Raw genomic sequence first — 21,993 nt, forward strand, 5'->3', positions numbered from 1 at the left:
GAAAAAAAGAAAAAAATAGAAACAGTGCTTTTATCACCTTTTTATTAATGTTTTTTTTTCCCTCCCATAATATAAAAGTCAGCAATGATATCAATAATTTATTATACTGGAAGAAATATAAAAAGAATGCTTATTAATGGCCTAAATAGCAGTTTTGCCTAAATAACTAGTTATGATTAAATAGCTGAAGACTGCTTGGTGGAATGGTTTAAAAGGGTAGGCTTGGACAGCTTTAATCAGATTGTATGTACAAGTGTCTCTAGAAGCACCCCCTATAACAACATAACCTTTGGCTTGGAACAAACAAGTGAATAATTTACGACAGCTGATAAATGATAGTTGGTGCAGTGGGGCCCATTTTAACTTCATCAATTTAATTACTTTTTTTTTTTTTAGCCAACCCCCACCCCCAATCCCTTTATCCCTGTTTCCCTCCCACCCCTCCCTTTTCATAAACTAAAATAAATGTAGATGCAGAAAAAATGACTACTGTAGTCACTTACACTCTTACAAAACATGTGATAATCCCAATAGCTTAATATTCAGCATATATAATTCATTTACATGATATAGCACTCTTGATTGTGGCCCTAAAACAGTTTTTATTCATATCTAGCAGCTTTCTAGATCAACCACAAAAACTTCTACAGCCAGCAATCAAACTACGGAACCTTCAGAAATTAAAGACCCACAATATTAAAATACACAGAACAAAATATCTGAGGTATAAGATAAAAAATGTAATTTTTTTCCTCTTTTTAGAGTTGCTAAAATGATGCACTACTGCATGTATTGCAATACCCGGGCCTCGGAAAGCTTCCTTTCTCCCCACATTGGAAGGTTTTTATGGTTTTGTCATTTAGTATGGAGCAAAACGGCTGTATCCCCCTCGGTATATACTAGCCTGTAATGAAGAAAGAACGAGACCCACATCATCAGCATGGCTCCTAGTCTTGGCATCAGTCAAGGGTGCAAAAGCATTCTGAAACAAAGCAATTTGATGGATTGTTTTTTACATTTTACTTCTTTAACAAGTGGATTAGCAAAAAGCCTAATGTTTAAAATAATTTTTTTAAAAAGAAAATTAAAAATAAGCAGAGAGTGCATGGGAGGCTTTGGGTATGTTTCCCTCCTCCCCATCTGTCCCCAGACTTCACAATAGTGTACTTTTATGCCCTAAAAAAGGGTTACTTAACTCATAATTGTTCTAAGAAAGCCAATTCTGAAGTAAATCTTATTTCAAGAAATCCTATTATAATGAAAATATGTAGAATCTGTATAACCAAGAGACTTCCAAACCCTAGGTAATAGCCCTCTTTGCAGAAGAAAGATATGAGACATTGAAAGTAAATCATTATAAAATTATTTTAATTTTAAACCATCCCTTAGAGTTTAATGTGATTGGGAGCTAACTTTAGAGAAGAGGAAGAAGTCTTATTTACTTATCTCTTCTATTGTAAATTGGACCTTGACTACATATTTTTGGTCAAAAAAATTATATAATTGATTAAATTCAAACAATTGGCTGTTTAACTAAATTTTGTTTAACTAAATTCTCCCAATATGCCAAACTACATTTAAAAAAAAATTGTGCAACTGTTAACTATATATACCAGCTTCTTAAACTGTGGTTCATGACCCTAAATGGGGTCTCACAAATAAATATGGGAGTTAACATTATCAGTAAATGTTTGATTTGTATACCTATATACCCAGAGCCAAGTAAGAATTCTTCAGGCAAGAAGGGGTCATGAGTGAAAAAAGTTTAAGAAACTCTGATTTATATCATGGTAGAATGAGATACAGACAACTGTGTGCTATATTTATTATATGACACTATATTTGACATTGGAATCAAAAGACTTGGGTCTAAATAATGGGCCAGCTCCTTAACTACTTATAGGACATCTTTTCTCTGCCTTTTATTTCCCTTTCATATAAAAGATGAAGTTAAATAAGAATTAAGAATTCGTGATCTGTGTTCTGACTCCTTTAGCAGTTTGGCAAGGCCTTCTTAGGATTATGTTTTTAAATGCATAAATAGGATTTCAAAGGAAATCACTAGTATTGAAACAAAGATGCATCTTTTTTTTTTTTTAACAATGCAATTTCAAGGACCCCTGAAAATGTATCCATGGACTCCGTAAAAGGTCTATAGACCACAGATTAAGAATTCTTGGTTGGGATAATCTATCTCTAAGACCCTTTCCTAATTTAGGTCTTATGAGCTAGATGATAGCACTCAAGTCATTCATTCATATTATTTTGAGTCAATGCCATCTATACTGCTGGTTTGCTTAGTAACTTGGAAAGTTTTTTGTATTATCTCTTTTGTCTTTCATTTCTAAATAGGTCAAATAGGACTTCAAAAATATTTTGAGAAGATAGTTGGGGAGAAAAACATTAGTTGATATAGACAAGCTTACGCTGAATAGTTTCTAAATAATAGCCTTATTTCTATAACCAAACAAAAAGTAATTTCCCATTATGACTTACAATGGGCATATCTTGGCACTTAACTGATTACTTTCTCTTGCAAAAGCACTGGCATTTCAATTGACAACCTAGAAGGATGTGTTTCGAAATATGATTTAAATTTTTGATTTAAGTATAAGACTGTATGCCAAAAGCATTGTAATGATTGCATACGCTTTCATGTGATGGATACATCTTACTGTATGTACTCAGAATTTTAGTGCATAGAATTTCAAACAAGTACAGACAAATTTATCCCCACCTTACCTCCCATATTTAACCCCTCCCCAATTCATCACAAAACAAAAAATAACCAAAACCAAGATAATTCATTCTAATTATACTTGAGTTGGACACACACACACACACACACACACACACACACGCACACTATGTTCCTTTCTCTATTTTCTTTCTTGGGCGACTATCATTTTAAACATGAACTGTAATATGGGAGGAGGAACAGTCAGGTTTTCAGCTGCCTGACAGCAGAGGCCTGGAAGTCTGCAGCTTAGCTCCTCTGTAGTCTGTGGTGGGACTTGAACCTTGGGGCTATGTGAATGAAAAGCAGGGAAAAAAAAAGAAAAAAAAAAGTTCTGCATTGACACTGCATTCCGTTAGTGATGGATTTAATTATCAAAATGACTAATTATTCCATTAAGGTAAGTGCTCAGCTAGGTGATACTTGCAAAATTAGAAATATAATAACTTACATGCACTACATTGCCAAGAAATTAAGACATTTATCAAGTTTACTGGGAGGATTAATGTGGCATTTTAGCTGCCGTTAGCACAAGAGACAAATTCAATTAAGGGAAAGTGAGAAGACGTCAACCATGCTAAGATTCCAGCTGGGGGAAGGGGAAGGGAGGAAGGAAATGGAGGAAGAGGAGGAAGCAGTCACTCACCATGGCACCAACGCCGTAGGTGGGGGCTGGAGCAAGTGTGTGGTGGTAGGGGTCGGCAGCATAAACTCGTCCGTAACTGAAAAGGAAACACAACTGGAGATTAATTGATAATAAGTGTTTAGTGAAAAACAAAATAAAACAAAACAAAAAACAACAAAAAAAAAAAAATTTGGAGCTTTGGGGGGAGGGGAATTAGGATAGAAAGTAGGTGATTAGGTGAATCTCTAGAAATCAGAAATACCATGATTCTATTGCACAATCTGACAAGTAAATCCCCTATAGATAGACAATATTTTTCATACTGTTTCATTCAGGGGATTCAGAGGGATGGGCAGGAAGAGAATGACTAACTTTGGAACTATTGGAAGAGGTCTGCTTTCCTGGAGTCGAGAGGAATCCCCTTTTAGTTTTTGTGAGAATGCAGAAGGGCAAAAAAAAAGAAGGGGGGGGTGATAAAGCTCATTTTTGGATCCTGGAATTCTAATGACAAAACAAATGTGTTTAAGCAAAGCTAAAAGTATCCTTTATTATCTTTTTTAAAATTTATTTTAATTTTTTGCCTAAGAAAAAATAAATCTGAGAAGACATGCTAGATTTTAAACCTGTCATCTCTGAAATCTGATGCTGATAATTTACTGCCGGGGATTGAAGGAAGGGCAGATAATAATAAGCATAAGGAATGAACTTGTGATTTTATTGGCATAAGGAATTCCAGGTGAGGAAACTCCCTCTAGCAATGTAGGTCAGTACCTGCTCTGTAACAGTTTCAGGTCTGTCTGGGAGCAATGGGAAGTTAAGTGGCTTGTCCACAATCTTCTAAATAGTTGAACCCAAGTCTTTTTTAGCCTCCAGGCTAGCTCTCTATTCACTATATCGCCCAGTTTTTCTAATAATAGCCTACTTTTATATAGCACAAGAAGGTTTACAATGAACTTTACATAAATTTTTGCATTTGAACTTGGCATCTATTCTATCAGGTTTTAATACAATTATCACTTTACAAAGAAACAGAGATTCAGATCATGACTTACCCAAAGATATAAGGCTAATAAGTGGAGAGATACCCTAGAATACTAGTTTTATCATTCTGAAACTACTATTTTTTTCTACTACAAGAAATAAAACTAATCCATCAAATTTGTTCAGTGAGTTGTAATCACCTATGGTTTATTTTGTTTCTCTCCAGAGAATATAGTACAAGGCTTATGGGCGTAATAAGTACACCTTTAATGAACATTTGTTGAGTAGTTGTGTTGATCTGCCCAACTTCTTCCTCAAGGCAGTTTGATGTGGCCAGTTCACAGTATTTGTGAAGACAAGTTGGGTTGCTCTTCTCCTCAAGGTGATGTTGAAGACAGAAATATAAAAACACTCTCAGGAGCACTTTCTGAACAAGAAAAACTCATCCATAAAGGGCAGAGGACTCATTGACCTTGACAGTGGTACAAATGGACAAGAAAAACTCATCCATAAAGGGCAGAGGACTCAGTGACCTTGACAGTGGTACAAAGGGAGAAGCTATGTGTTTTAACTCATTACTCATAAGACCAATTAGCCTCTAAAACCCTTTTCCCAATTCCTGATCCTTCTGTCTCCTTACTATAATTCACCTCTCTAGGAAGCTAACCTATCCAGGAAATCCATCAGAATAAAAGCAAAGGTAGGAGGACAAATCACAAACACTAGGGATGCCTTTTCCAACTTCCTCCTTTCTACTAATACTAAGAACACTCCTAGGGTAGTTGATTGCTCCCATGGTTTAGATGAAATGGAAGTTACTCTCTTCTTTTTGGTATTATGGAAAACCAGCATCCCTTATTATCTGCCCTGTCTCTATAACTTACAGACCTCTTATTCTATCATTTGATCTAATGATATAATCTAAGGGTTCTGAAACTTTTTCATCCACCCTATTGCTGATTTTTTTTTTAGCTCTCTCAGTTAAAATATAAGCTACTTGAGGATAATGTCTACTTTATTATTTTTTTTTAATTTGTAACCTTTGCATTTAACATAGTGCTTAGTAAATGGTTTTACATTCATTCATTTTTTAATCTATCCATGAGTGGGGGTCCACTGCTGCTTACTCCCATTTGAAGAATATTGCAGATGGAACTGCTTCACATAGATTCTCACATAACAGAAAGAGAGAGGATTTAAAGTCAGGAATTTCTGAGTTCAAATCCTGACTCTGATATGAGCTATGTCAGCATAGACAAGTCACTCAATCACTATAAGCCTTAATTCCCCCACCCCTGTAAAATTAATGTTTGCTTTAGAATAGTACCTTGAAGCTCTAAATCTATGATCTTTTAACCCCAGAGAAAAATCTCTGAATTGTGTCAGTTTCTGATAATGCAAAGCTCACCTTGGGACAGCTAGGTGACACCTATGTGACACAAGGGCTAAAACAGTGCATCTGGTATCAAGACATTTTTAGTTCAAATCTAAACTCAAACATTAGCAGTTATGTGATCCTAAAAAAGTCACCAAATCATAGTATTTGCCTCCCATGATTATTCTGAGAATCAATGAGACAATACTTGTAAAGCACTTATTATAGGGCTTGTCCCAGAATAAGCATTTAATGAATGCTTATTTCATACATGCCTTTACCTCTAATCCATCATCAGTTATGAATATAATCCAACTTTATATACTACAGTATTCCTTTAAGTGATATTTCCTAGATCAAAATTATTTCAAAGTCTAGGCAGAATACCTACCAATTTCAGTGCCAAGAGAGTTTATGACAAGGTTATCATTATTTTCATGAAGAAACTCTAGACCTGATTATTTATTTAACTTTTAAATCAGAAAATAAGACAATTTGATACAGTGTATATTACTTGTCAAGAGACCTAGATTCTTAACCTTAAATCTGTTTTCCCTACTAATTCATTTTGAAATGTTTTACAAGATGAATCCTGAGTTTCTTCATCTATATAAAGAAGGGGTTCCTTTCAACACTAATATTCCACAATCTTGTAGTGTTTCTTTACTGACCTCTATTTCTCAATGAAATTTAAGAATATCTAATCCTGTACCAATTTCTCATTTTCTTGGGATTTTTCTTCAAGGATTTTTCCTTGCAGGGAGAGGGGAACGTCCTCAAATTCTGAGGGCCAATATAAGTGATGTAGTTACTCTCTGAAGAAACAAAACACATAGGCTGCTTAATTTACTGAACCTTATATGTACATATAAAAAAATTTAATAAAAACTGGTTTCAAAAAAAACAATCCAAGTTTTTATGAACAGTTGGATGTGGGAGAAATAGAACACCAGTAACAATTATTTTTCATAAAAGTAGATGTGATCATTTCTCTTGAAAAAAAACATTAACAAGAACTGTTTTTGTATATTTCATTATCTGCAAAGATATTACCATGTTCATACCATATATATATATATATATATATATATACATATGCATACATATATCACGATAAAAATCAAATACTTCAGGCCAAATACAGAAATCCCAGGAAACTTCATGTCACAATAAACCTTATAGCAAACTTCTCAGAAAAAATAACTACAAATTAAGTTAAACTTTTCAACTCTTGAAAATTTTGGTTTCAAGTAAATTAATTACTCCCCTGCTACTTCCTAAATAGAAAACAATTCTGCAACTTGCACAAAATTAATGAAAATGAGGCCCTTTTTTGTATTACATACCCTAGCAAGTAAATTGATACTTGTAAAAATCCTGAGGTCCTAGCCCATTATGAAGATTCCAAGCTAACTATTTGGCAGCATATGCTTCTAAGTGAGAGGGGAAAAAAAAGTAGGACTGAAATAGTCCCTTGTAATGAATAGACTTTTTCTCCTCAGGGTGACCTCTACCTTCAGAATATGATGGTTTTATTATGATTAATAAATTTCATTTCCACAGAGGAAAAAGGAACAGTGTCAGCTTAAACTTAAAGCAAGAAGGCTTCTTTTTAAATGCTAATTTCTAAACATGCCCTTGTATGACACTAAGATTTAGACACAAGGTTATTAGGGAAGATTCGGACTCTAACATTCCATTTGTAGCAGATATGCCAGGCATATCAATAACCTGATATCTTTACAACAGTCTAAATGCTAACTAAAGGTATATAGTCAATTCGCTTAGATTTAAATAAGAGTAATATGAGACTACATTATTATCAAATATATTCCCTCAACAATAACATTGAGTCTTCCTTTAAAAAAAAAAGATTTAGGTGTTTCTTCTTTCATCTAAGCAATCCAAGATAAATTAAGGTTAGCTTATTCTTTCTTTTAAAATAGATGGAAATATAAAGCACAAATTCATGAATAGCAGAGAACTGAGCTACAGAGCTCATTGAAAACTGCTAGTCAAGAAGGATAAAGATACATGAGAGAGATGAGAAAGCACCAGAGTAGTAAAGGTCCTTATTGATTTATTTTCTAGAATTTCTAATTTTACTCTCAATAATGTAATATTTTAGCCCACACTGAGGTTTTCAGAAATAAGCTATCTTTATATTAGAGATAGGAAGTTTACAATTTCAAAAAATACCAGAGAAAGCAGTTTTTTCCAAGATAATCAAAGGTATTATTTTTGCAAATATACTGATGGAATATTCAAGCAGAAAAAAATGAAATTCTTTTAAATGCAAAAACTAGCTTTATTTGGCTGGCTCAGTAAAAATTATCTATAAACTGTGCTTGATGCAGTTTCACTGTGGCACAAGTTGGCAGAACATGGAGTCTACAATTTGATATCTCAATCTTACCCAAGATTTTCAGTTTTCAACAATACCAAAATGGCTTTAGTATAGTCTGCTCCTCCAGAATGGACACAAAGATGGCTTTAGAATTAAGGTTCAATCTATTTAAGTATATGCCTTTAATCTATTATTTTTGATACCTCTAGGCAGGGCAATTAAAAACATCCACTGTTGACATTTTGTGAAAAGGGCTTGCATCTGATGGAGACAGACCAAATTCAAATAAAGTTCATGATGGTATGCTGCTTATTCTCAACAGTTGAATTACTAAAATCTGGATTGCCAATTACAAGGCAGTAAGCCTCACTTACATGTCTTCAAGCCAAGTGATTGTGAATCCTTATGGCAATCTGAATCACTTCCTGAAGGTATGGACTGTGTCTGTTCTTTAATCCCCACTGCTGTAATTTTAGGAAATTCTAAAAAGATTCTGATTGGAATCATATAGAAATTTTAGATCACCGTCTATATTTAACTGAATTCTGAAGTCAATTGAAAAATCTGGATATTAGAGCAGAAACTTGGTATTCTAGTGCCCTTGTTTTCCAAAACTAATGCTATAATACCCATATGACACCTTCTATGGTAGTAAAGGAAATGTAATGAATGTTGCTTATAAAAATGATTTGAAAGTAGTATGGCAGTTACAGTAATGAAGGGCTTTCAAAAAGGATAATTCTTTTTGCCACTCCTTCTTCAACAATATTTAGAACAAGTGAAACAAACCACATGGCCATATCTTACCAAAGAATTCAGTTTTAGGGAAGCATTACAAGTAAAACATAGGTTTCAGAACAAGGATGAAAAAAAAAAAAGGATAGGGATTAGAATAACTGATGTGGTATGATGTCTCTTCTTTATGATCCCTTTCAGCTACTCATTTATCCACCTGGAATTTTATGTTTTTCATTCACCACCTGAGAATGCCACTGATTCAGGGTCCTGTGATGCTATCTCCATGAGGTAGCTAGAGCATCTCTCACACCACTAAGTAAAATGACTAATATGAATACAGCATGAAAAAAAGTATTCTAGAGTATACAAATGGGATTCTCTCATTTCCAACTACAAATCAAGTTTTCCTTTTCTACATTCCAGATACTGGGAACATGGAAACCTGAAGTGAGAGGAGATAGTTAAGTCATAATACTCTGTGAAACCTTACAACTATTTTAGAGAACGTAGAGAAATGCAACAAAGAAAGGTCTTATAAGTACATTCCAAACTTCCTAACTAATTAGTGTTTTGCATACACATTTTTACCTTGGTCACAGGACCAACTTGTAGCAGTGATATTTACCTAATTATTTTTATTTAAGTTATCAAAGCTGCAGTGACAGTTTTTGATAGCACATAACTTTCTAGCTAGAATTCTCTTCAGAGGTGGACTAGAGTCTTAAACAAGACATGCTGGAAAATTCCAGAGTCCATTCATGGGATAAAGTGCTCACTGTACTATATAGCTTAGAAGCCAGCTCCAAGACATTCTGGAAAAAAATGAGACAAGGTGATGATACCTTCCATCCTCTTCTTCCAGCTTCCAATTGAACCCCTCTCCTAGGCTGATAGGACTTCTTGAAATAATAATAACTCACGTTTCTTTAGCTCATTTAAAGTTTATAAAGTACAATATAGACATTATCTCATTTAATTTTCAAAACATCCCCATGAAGTAGGTGCTGCTCTTGGCATCTGCTTTTACAGGAGAAGAAACTGGGGTGAAGAGAAGTAAAATTACTCTTAGGGTCATATAGCATGGGAGGCAGGATTTGAACTCTGGTCTTCAAGTCACTGTGGTGCTACTTCTCAAATGAAAGTCAAATGATATTTGGAAGAATCAGCCTAGTCTACTGACTTTTTTCTGAGTAATTTTTCTTGCAAGATATGTGATTAAAGTGCTGACTATCATTTTTGGTTGACTGACTGGAGAACTGATGGTTAAAAACCTTTGGTAGCTTGGGAAAAAAAGACCCAAAATCAGATTGGCTAGAAGAAGAAAGGAGAATTCAACTTTCTTTTAAGCCCTGAAAGGTTCTAGAAGAGAGAAATTTAGAGCTTTTGTTCTATACTTTTATTAGCAGTGTCAGGTGCTATTAGAGGTAGATATAAAGGTACTTTCCCTAATTCTAACCCCAACTTGTCCAATTTTAGGGAAAAGGTAATACAGAATCTGATACCATTTGTCTCACCTCATTATTAATTTATAATCACCAATTTAATAATAAAATTAAACACTTTTTTGGAAGTATAAGGCTTTTTTGCAAAATAACTTTTTTTTTTTGTTTTTTGCAAAAATCACTTGTGGTAGCAAAATCTAAAAAAAACACCAACTTTTGCCTTTGTGACCACAGTAAACATTAGACTTATTTGAAATATCCATACGAACTGTGAAAGGCTATTTAACTAGGTATTCATGCTGAAGGGATGCTTCATTTAAAATACCAAATATTTGTAACACATGGACATATACAATACTTTTGAAATCCCATCCTTAAAAAGCACTCTGATCTCAGCAGCTAGGGAATAACTTTCTCATTGAATGACTCTCTTAAGATGATAGATTGCCCAAGATGAAAACACATGCACACAGCCCCTCGAGAGATGTATGCAAACACTTACTATGTCTCAGTTTTGCTACAAGAAGACCTTTGAGTTGTAAGCGTCCCATTAATAAATCATGAAATCCAGCTTTATTGACTTTTATCAGGTTAGCTCCTGCGACCAGCTACAGAGAGTGACCTACAACTTCACCTGAAGAAGGCAAGCTGTCAGAGGCATAATGGCAAACAGGTCTGCCAGTGTTTCTACCACTAAGTAAGAAGGAAGGATTAATTTAACCTCCCTTCAGAAGAACATCAGGTAAGTTGAGGGGGGGGGTCACTGATACCAATCAGTCGATGCTACCATCACGCATCTTTTACTTTAGCAATGGCCAGAGGCAGGAAGAAGTTACAGAGTTCACAGATGTTGAACATCACAGTTTGTTGTAGCAGTAAAATGCTCTTTTAAGGGCTATCATAAGGAATCTCTGAATAAAGTTTACTTATGAACATTAGCAGAACACTTTCCCAATCCATTCCTCAACAGAGATTAGCCATGATTTTAACTGGAGAAAAGAAGCATTGAGGTAACCAAACTTAACTGTTCTAAGCTGTAAAAGCCTTTTTTTCTATGGGGTTTATTGAAAATGGAATTGTGTAGATATTAAAAAAAAAAAAAAAACAGAACCAAAAAATGTTTACAAATGCAGCAAACACCCTCAAGTGGAACTAAAAAATAAATGAGAACAGATTTCCAAGATTAACATTCTGGTATTATACAAAATCAACTTGGAAATATCTGGAATTCTATTACTACCAGTCTACTTGATTTGCATTTACTATAATCATTTTTATAAATTACTTAGCAAATCTTGCAAAACCTCATTGTTTTATAAAATCAAAAGAAAACCCAGCTTAGTACTTACTAACCAGATCTCTTAAAAGTGTGTGTATCAATTTGCATAGACATGCAATAGGCATATTTATGTAGAGATGTATATATGCAGATATATAAGCTTACATATGTGTGTGAACATAATATAACATACACACATATATATGCTTATATAAATATATATGTCTGTAGTATAGCATAATATATTGCTATATTATAGACCTCAAAGTACCTAGCAGAAGTGAGTTTTTGTTGAAGGCCAGTTTGACTCCATCATCATTCATAAGCTTTATGAATACAGTTATGGTCCTCTAATATGGAAATTTAAATTGAGTAGAGATCCTTGTTTCCAAGTTTGTCTGAGTAGACAAAAGGTACAAAAGAGGAAATTGTCCATATTGTCAAGATCTCAGAAACTATTTATTCTAACAACCTCATTTTACAGATGAGGAAACTAAGGTCTAGTGATATTAAGTGACTTACCCACAATCACACAGGAAATGTCAGAGGCAGGATTTGAATCCAAATCCCATGACTCCATAACTAAAGCTTTCCTATACCTGGACAAATCCCTGACTTACCATCCATCCAAGACTAAAAGGCCTCTAGTTCTCTGCTTTTGTTTCTTGGCTTTTCTGTCCCTGTGGGGCCACTTTCCTTCTCATTCTTTAACAATGTATTGTTGACTTCTTCCTCTCATATATTGCTCATATTATTCTACTTATAAGGTTCTCCTCAGCTGTGTCCAGTTTCCTTTGTCCAATGTTGCATCCGGTTTCCTTTGTCCAATGTTCTGTCCAGTTTCCTTTGTCCAATAGATCCAGCTCAAGACATTTAGGAATCATAGATTTAGAGCTAGATGAATCCTCAGAAGTCACTTAGTCCACCCCTTCCATTTTACCACTGAAGAAACTCAGGTCCATGGAGGTTAAGTATTTTTATTTTTATTAGTGAAGGTCACACAGGAAGCATCACAGATGGGATTTAAATCAATTGCTGACTCTAAAACTAGTGTTCTTTCGACTGTATCACACTGCTTTCCTGATTACCCCGTTACCAACAATTACTATGTTACTCAGTCTTCATTCTGTATTTATGCATAGTTGATTTTTGCTTGTATGCTTTTTTATACAGTGTGCATATATCAACTAATTTGTCAATTTCTTGAAGGTAAGACTGCTGTCATTCACTTCGTTTGGATTTCCCCATAGTACCTTATGTAATGCTATATACATAGCAAACAGTTAAATAATGAATGGACAAAGTTTTCCCCATGTGTAATTTGGTATCCAGGAATGGTACCAGGTCTTAGAGACTCTGCTGAATAACACTTTGCTTACAAACATCATATTGTCACATAAATATTTGAGATATAAAATTAGGATACAAAGCCAATTCCCAATTAGTTTGATATATGGATTGCCCAGAGGAAAATATGAGACTCATTGTAGTGACATAAAACATGACTAGTAAGTAAATCTGATATCAAATCACCTGATGCGTTTCAAAGCCAAACAGAAATGATCTTTGGATTATCTGGTGTTTTAGATTATCTGCACCATTGACCTACTTCGTTAATGAAAATAATTGGGAATTGACTGCATGTATGCATGTATAAAGTATTCTAAGAGAAATTATATTGATAGATAAAATTATTTGCAATTTATTATGAAAATGATGCAAAGCACACAAAGCTGCTGATCACTCTGGTCTGTAATTTTTCTCTGCACTCCCCTTAGAGCACTTCTGAGATCCATGACACATCCTTGTTGAGAAGTAAGTCTGTGTTCAGCATACCTCAGAAATGCAGGCTGCCCTAGCATGGAAAGGAGGAGGAAGATGATGATGCTCCCCATTGGGGCTATGGCCAAAAGGCCATGAAAAGAAAGAGCTGAACCCTTTAATATGGAAAATTAATTTAGAAAACAATTCTTTAGCCAGTACAATTTTCAGAATATTGCTGCTTATTACCACTCCCACCTTCACATTCTGTCTCAATATGTATAACCCAGAGGAAAAACAACTACAAAGATACTGAATTTTTCTACTGATGGCAAACACAACCTCAAAGTACTTGAAACTCTTTAGTGTTTTAGGATACTTCATGGACACAAATGACAAACCTCTGAAGTCTAGAGATAAAAGCCTTTTTCATTGTGATTGTGTGTCCATGTATATGTGAGAAGAAGGGAGAGAGGGAGGAAGAAAAGGAGGGAAAGAGGAAGGGAGGGAAGGAAGGGAGAGAGAGAGAGAGAAAGAGAAAGGGAGAGAAGGAGAGAGGGAGGGAGGAGTGGGAGAGAGGGAGGGAGGAGTGAGAGGGAGGAAGGAGAAGAGGGGAAGGGAGAGACAGAGACAGACATAGGAGAGAGACAGAGATAGGAGAGAGACAGAGATAGGAGAGAGACAGAGATAGGAGAGAGACAGAGATAGGAGAGAGACAGAGACAGGAGAGAGACAGAGACAGGAGAGAGACAGAGAGGAGAGAGATACACACAGAGAGACAGACATTTACATTGACCCATATTTTCTTGGAGGCACATAAGTGGGTGTGTAAATCTAGCTTGATCAAAGCTTTGGTTCATCTAGTCAGTGACCCAACCCAAATAATAAACTTCCTTCTCAACTCCCATTCATACTCCCATACATACGGGCCATGGCCCATCTTCCACTACCATCAGCCAATCTTGACCAAATCCCATAGTATCACATAGACTTGGATGCAGGGAATCTGTAGTCTAAGGTGTAGGGAAGAATTCTTCTTTCCCCTTTGTACTGTCTGGAGCAGCAGTTGACTTGTAAGAATGCCTTGATGTCAAAGAGGCAGAACCTATATAAATATAGAGGTAAATAGGCAGATAGACTGACTAATTTGTGTTCCTTAGGGTTAATGGTACATTGGCTGGAAGAGTTCTCCACTGAAATTTGTATCCTTCTGGAGAAAGAGTAGTATGACTGGAACCATTGACAATTTAGTGACCAGTATAAAGTAGGGTGAGCTAAGAAAATAAATGTCCCCATAAGTACAATGCTGTAAACCTGGAATGCTTATAAGACCAGTTTATTTTATAAGGCTAGAAAAAGCAAAACAGGCATTTCAGTATTCCCCTAAAAGAGGAACTATCAAAAATTATAACCTCTCCTTCAGGAAGCATGCAATTTGGTGCAACTTTGAAAGCTAAAGAAAATGATTATCTCCTCCTCCAGCCCACCCCCCCTTTTTGGTGTGATAAGATTTGGCCACATGCTAAATCTGTTATCTTTTGATTTATTACTCATATAGATGGCATTTTACGTCTGGCCAACTTTGCTGTCGGTGACAGGCATAAACAACACAAACATTACAAGTTCTTATGAGAATTTTAGCCACAAATACCATTGAATATTGTAATATGACATGTTAATTAAGTGCTTGTAGTTATAAGTATCTCACATCTTATATATCTTGCCTTTAACTCTGAAAAAGTAGATAATAAAAATCTTAAGTCATGTCTCCTGGTCCTAAAACCCAAATGCATTTTTGGTCAAAAATTCAAGATCCCATAGCAGTAAAGAGAGGTAAATTTTGTGTTTAAAATTCATATTAGAGTAAGGAATTTGTTCCATTTTAGCAGGTGGACACACTAAATATTCTGATGACTTTCCAGACATGCAGGAGATGAAATTTTATTCCTTTTAAGAAACAATCTGGCACTTGTTCATAGTACATCACAATTCACATTGTGTTAGCAAGTAAAAAGACTTATTTCATTTACTTTTGACTCCTCTAAGAAAGTAGTGGGTATTGGGAGAAACAATCTGCCAGGTGATCAATATGAGGGACTTATTTACAACAATAATTTAAAACAGCAATATTTAGAATTTTCTCAAGGCACAAGATAAATTTATATTCCACTGAGGAAACAATATGGCCAAATTATCTTTAACTTGTAAATTTAATTAGCATGAGTTCATTACCCTACACTGTACTAGGCAACCAATCAACCCCTTTTTATGTCTTTCACCAAAAACATTTTGCTTTTATAAAGGTGACAATTTACTAGATCTCCCCTAAGTGATGTTTCACACCTAAACCTAAGACATTCAAATGAAATAAATGGCATTTTAGAATATCCAAACAATTTTAAAGGGGAATAAAAGGCTTTTGAAAATTAGCAGGTTTATGAGTTACAAGGCATTTTTAAAGGAAAACACCTTTTAAGAAAAGCAATTCCTCCTTTAATTGAATACACTTTCCCCCTTTTAAGAATCTAGGACAATTTAAATCCATTCTAGTACAGAAGCCCAGAAAACAGTTTACTTTGTATTTTAATGAAGGGATGATGATCTTACCAGCTCTTATACAGAAAAATGGCATCTTGAGATTGGATACTTAAGACCATTATCAAATTTGTTTGATACAAAATAATGTCATACTATTTAAACAGTATCAATTTAAATTGAAATTTAAATAGTATACATATGGATAAAGGGTGTCTCACTTTACTAACTTGAGACTTTAACAATAAATTTGCCACTAAAATATCAAGTTCTCTTTAGAGAATATCATCTCTGATCACAAAAGGATATGATTGTAACATCTGTAGGATATACAAATTAAATGGTCTTATAAAGGAAGGCTTTGATTCCAGAACTGGAGAGTTTAGAAAGACCATGTGATTTTGTTTTTTATTTTTTGTTTTGTTTTTAAATTTTATTTAAAATTATTATCCTCTCCATTACCTTTTCTCCATTGTTTATGTCCCCAGAAAAAAACATATTAAGTAGCTGGGGAAAAGTCATTCTTTAGCACCAGCTAGGCAAAATTATCACTTGCCCTAAATGAGTAGTTTTTAGCGAAATTCAATTTAATTTGTGTTTTTGAAATAAATCATAAGTTCATAACTCATATAAGTATTTTTTCCTCCTTTTACTTATTGGCTAATAGCACATTAGTAGAATTTCCTAATAATCATTTAGGTGGCATTTTTTGGTACAGACTAAAAAATTACATCTGGGTTTTGTTCCAACATTCACCTAACAGGATTTAATAAAGTAATTTCTTTCTACCCAGAATGTAAGTTAACTATTCCAAACCATGTTAATGCAGCAAAAACAGAAGCTATTTCCACATACATAGTATACAATTATGCAATTTCCAATTGTTCATATCCTACTATCAAAAAATCTTTTCTCTGAATCCTATTTCCCACATCACTTTTCAATAGGGGAAAAAATCCACAGAATCTTTATGTGGAGAATAAAAACCCCTTCTATGAAGCTCTCAAAAGTACAGATTTCTCTCATTCAACATCTTCCTACAGCCTAACATTTCTAGGTCTTGAGTGATTTTTTTTAGGACCTATTATATGTATATGATATATACATACACACAGCTATACATGTATATATACACATACACACATATATCCATATCCCCACATACAAAATATGTGAGCCCAAATATGTCGAATAGCATATAAATGCTGTGTCTACATCTTAAATCCTCCTTTTCATTCAGCATTTTAATATTATAGTCTCAATTATGCTGTAAGATTTTAAAGAAGCTTCATTCAACATAGTCTTACTTTTTTGGATCATGTATTATTAAAACTAGAAATAAAACATCAAAGTCAGCAAAATACCTAATGTCTTTTTATATGGCAGAGCCTAAAGGCTTCAGCTATAACTTAGTGAGACGACTCCAAAGATTTATATTATGGACTTTTACTAAGCTTTCTAGAGTGATTAACTGCAGCATGTGAAAAAGGATATTGAGACCTGGATGGATGCATCAAGGAGTATCAATGATTGTTACCTGCAGAGGTGTTACAAGAAATTTCATCTGCTGCAACGAAGACGAATTGATTTCTGCAAGAGAAGATAAAATTCACAATACTGCTTGCTCACTGGGAAATGTGCTATCTGCCAATTGACTTGATGTGTACAGATGGGGGGGAAAGGGAGGTGCTTCACTTTAATGAATGTAGCAAGAGAAAGGGTTGGCATAGTTCAGAACAGGAGAATTTAGATCATGGAGAAAGCATGCTGGGATTTTTATTAATGGATTAATGGTGACCTCTGAACATGGACTACTTACAAACTTTCAGTGAAATCTTAATGTTTTGTGTTATAAATGTGTCGTGCTAAAATATTTTTATGAGGATAGGAAATTCCAAACTATATGTATGTGAATGTATCTGCTATAAGAAATGAAGATGTGTAGAAAACCTACATAATTTAAAAAAAAAAAACAAATCTCCTGCAACTGGGAAATTAACAAAATTTCAACTTTAAATTTTCTAATATGATTTCAAAATAGAAAAAACACTTTATTAATTCAGAAGAGAATTTATGACATTCTCATATGCTATAGTGTATCATAAAGTAAATGAGAAAACTTGATTTGAAATAAACCTTCTCTTGCAAAATTCTTTGTTCCTTTTTTATACTGCATTGTGGAAAAATGGAAAATGAACTTTAAACGTATTTCAATAAACAGAAAATAAGGTAAAACTCTCTTAAGAAGTCACAATTTATATAACATTTTCCCATGCAAAATTCAAATCTAATGGTAGCATTTGAGTCTGAATATTTGCCATAAGTAAGCTTGCTGTGACAATCATAATTATGACACGTTCAATTTACAACATTAGTTAAATGCTATAGAAACAGCAAAAATGAGGTTTCTATTTCTCATCCATGAGATTATAATATGTAGATCAGCCAGCTTTGACCAAGGAAAATGTTTTAGATGTCTATCTGTTTTTTTTTTTTTTATGGTCTTGGAGACCTGATATCAATTTCTCCTTCCCAAGTATCTTGGCATTAAAAATTTTTATTAGTAGATCATTTAAAAATCTCTTAAGAGGGTTTTACTAAAATACAATGTATGCTTTGAGATCTACACATGATATCATTTGGAATTCCCCAAAATTTAACATTCAGTTCAAAATTCTATTAACTTTTAAATCAAAGTAACCCTTATGCAGAAAAAAGCTTGCATGAGGATCTGTATTTGGGGGGCTTGCCTATCTTGGAAGTCAGAGCTAACTCATTACTTCATTTCCCAAGACAATAAAGCAAGCTTAATTATGTTTCTAGTCTATTTCTTCATGCATAAGACCTTTGTGATTTACAAATATTGGTAGTTCAGTAGGAAGGTGCAGAAGGAAGGTAAAACTAAGATCAATGAAAACAAAGATGAGCTATTTGGGTTATATTTGCTTTGCCTTCTCTGACTTACGTAGTTGTAACAAAAGTTGTACATCAGATTCAGAATAGACTGAGATCAATATATACTATATTTCTCTCAAGTCCAAGTGAGTGATTATACTGTCATGAGCTATGTAACATTGAATAGGTAGCCTAAACTGGAAGTTTAACTTAAAAACTAAAGTATCCATCTCCTTCCATCAGCTCCTCAGGATTCAATTAGGGATATATCAGCTTCTTGCATCTACCAGAAATCTTCAAAATTTGATCTCCTGGATACCAATTCTGACAGAAAACTTTTCCAAAGAGGCTACTTCCTTCTTCCCTCCACACTCCATTTTCCTTAAGAATCTACTTAGCTTAGCAGACATTAATTAAACTTGGCAATTAAAAGTTCCAATATTAGGTGTACCAAACAGATGCAAGTCTCATATGCTGTATGTGTGAGTTAGCAGGAAAATATGGATATATGTGTGTGTGCAAGTGTGTATTAAAACATAATACGATTTATATCCAAATGAGTATTGTGCTTTAAAGTTGTTACACTGAAGGGTATAAATCTATTCCAAAGGTGTCACCACCAATAGATTCTTTGGTTCTTCTTTTTTTTGAACTGCACTCAGAGCTGGTTTATGAGGTATAACGGTTTTACTCACCTTGACCAACTTGAATTATTTTTGACTATTTAAGAAATAATGACAATCTACCCCTAGTTAAATTATTCAGAAGAATGTGTTGAAGACATTCCTGAAAGAAGGATTTAAAAAATGACCTGAGCAAGGGCAACATCACTGGAATAAGGTAGTGCTCTTCTCAAGTTAACTGTTTTTTCAAAAGGACAATACTCATATGGATTAATGTGTTGGATTATGTTTTTGTTTTCTCAAAAAATCAATTATTATTTTATGTTCACAACTTGTAACTTAAAAAACTACTCTTTTACAGAGCTCATTATGACATTTACCAATGGAGCAAATTTATTAATCATATGTTATAGATTCCCAACCCTTTTGAAATGATTCTTTAATAAAGAGTTAATTGGGAAAACAGCTTATATTAATGGGACACGAAGTACATACAAAAGTAGGAGAGTGGCGTTATACTAACAGGGAGAGCAGTTCATGCGCAGTTATATTAAAAAGCTGGTCATGATCATGGTGATAACTGCTGATGAAAATATATAGCATTTTTACCATTATCTCCATTCTTCCTTTGGAGAAAAAAAAAAGATACAGAATCTGGTACAGTTTCAGTATTTGAGAATGAGAGACTACACTCCCTTTTAGGCTAGTTTCTCTAAGATACAATGAAGAGAGAGAGTGATATACCTAGATGTCCAATCAAAAATATTCTCTAATCCTTTCTAAATTTCAAAATGGACAGTTATAATATACAATTTCCAGCATAAGAGAAAATTATTTTGAGTAGTATTTATGCCCAGAGGGAAGAAGAAAAAAGGAAGCACTTTACAAATGATTTCTTCCTTGTTTCTACTCTAATTTGCTCCATATTGTCTTTTACATTTTTATTGCAGTCAAACCTTAGAAATAAAATTTCAACGATGAGGGACATATTATAGCAAATTGATAGGATCTTACAGGTTTAGAAGTCTTAAATAAAATGAGTGCTTTTTATGTCTATGTAGTATTTTGTGAAAGCTTAAAGGAATCTAATAAGTTGGAACTATCCTTTGAAAAATTAGCAGAAATTTCAAAGTAGCTTTGCTAAAGATCTAAAGCCACAGTCACTTGAGATTGAAGGTTCATCCCTTGTGGTCACTTCTGCATCTGAAGCATCTAAGTTTCAAGGGGGCTATGGTGACATTTGCTACAACTGTTTAGATCATTATTCTCTTGTTCTAACCTGAGAATATTTAACTCTAGGTTAATGAGTTCTTATAAAAATGGTAGGTTCCAACATGTGAATGCATTATATGAAGCTACATTTTTAGAAGAAGAGCCTCTATAATCTTTCTGACTTTTTCCTCCTTTCTCAAGGTATTTCTCTCACAGCTTCTTTCATTCATTCTCCCATTACTGAAAGTGTATCTTTTCCACCATTTATTCTAAATAGAATTATTTCAACTCTAAGACTCTTCCATAATCTTATCCAAATTTCCATCTCAAATCCTACCTTTTTCAAGAAAATTGCTTGAATCAGGAAGATTTTTTGCAGAGAGAGAACTCTTAATTTCAAGTAAAACTAACTCTGTCTCCATTATAGTGCCTAAGTTACTTTAAAAGAAGATGAATTTGTATTGCCTCTTTAAAATGTAAATTCCTAGAAGGGAGAAGCTGCATTTTTCTAGGTTTTGTACTGTAAACAGGCAATCAAGATCTTAACATATGGTTATTGGACAAGGAGTTATTGTAATAGCAGACTGAACCTTCTAATTCTAAGCACTAAAATTTTGCCTGTTTTAGGTTTTTTTCCCTCTCTCCCTCCCCTCTGCCAAGTGTTGCCTTTTATTTAAATATACTGAAGCTGAAGTTTTGAAATAAAAGAAATTTCATGGCACAAAAATATCTTGGGACAAAGCAAAGCTTTTGAATTGAAGAGTCTCCTCTGACCACACACTTTGAAGACTGATAATCAATTAAGTTTTTTTTTTCCTGGCCCCAAATCAAACTTCAAAATGAAATTTTCAAAGGTTACACTTGGAAGTATATTAGACATAGTTTAGTTCTTCTCTTGAATCCTGATTGTGGCAAATGTAAATATAGTTGATGATGATGTGATGTACAATTTGGTTTTTCCTCCCATAAAACAACTGACTGCTTGCTTAATTATTTTTGAAAATTCCCAATGGTTTACTTTTTAAAATTAAGTTAAATATTAACTCGTGGGTATTCTCAGTAATGTTGATACAGGAATCAATGTCCAATTTACATAACTAAACTGCTACATGGAAAAATGATCAGTCAGTTGGGAGAAACTTCCTTATAGTTTATCTTTTTTTGTTTTTACAATAATTAAAAGATAGCTAGAATTTATATTGTGCTTTCACTTTGCAAAGTGCTTTATAAATATTATCTCATTTGATCCTTACCACAACCCCGGAAGAAGTACTATAATTGTTCTCATTTCACAAATAAGGAAAACTAAAGCAGGAAGAGGTTAAGTGACTTGCACAGTGTCACACAACTAATAATTATTTGAGGCTGCACTTGAACTCTGGTCTTTTTTATTCCAGGTTCAGTACTATATCCATGACTCTCTTAGCTTGCAACTATTAGTGA

The 21,993-nt window shown here is 34.0% G+C and overlaps 1 protein-coding gene across 29 annotated transcripts in view; it reads right to left on the minus strand.

Moving 5' to 3' along the window:
• Positions 1–441: 441 nt before the first annotated feature.
• Positions 442–21,993, minus strand: part of RBFOX1 (RNA binding fox-1 homolog 1) — a 1,689,737-nt gene continuing 1,668,185 nt past the window's right edge. For 16 of the 29 annotated variants that reach the window (XM_031950760.1, XM_031951180.1, XM_031950641.1 and 13 more), the window contains 3 exons: positions 17,358–17,410; positions 3,384–3,459; positions 992–3,027 (listed from right to left, as the gene is read on the minus strand). In XM_031950760.1, the coding sequence (XP_031806620.1) occupies positions 2,880–3,027; positions 3,384–3,459; positions 17,358–17,410 (277 nt within the window). In that variant the 3' untranslated portion in view covers positions 992–2,879. The other 13 variants (XM_031951810.1, XM_031952171.1, XM_031951877.1 and 10 more) reach the window with 7 other exon arrangements.

Source organism: Sarcophilus harrisii, chromosome 1 (assembly GCF_902635505.1).
Source record: "Sarcophilus harrisii chromosome 1, mSarHar1.11, whole genome shotgun sequence".
NCBI classification, from domain to species: domain Eukaryota; kingdom Metazoa; phylum Chordata; class Mammalia; order Dasyuromorphia; family Dasyuridae; genus Sarcophilus; species Sarcophilus harrisii.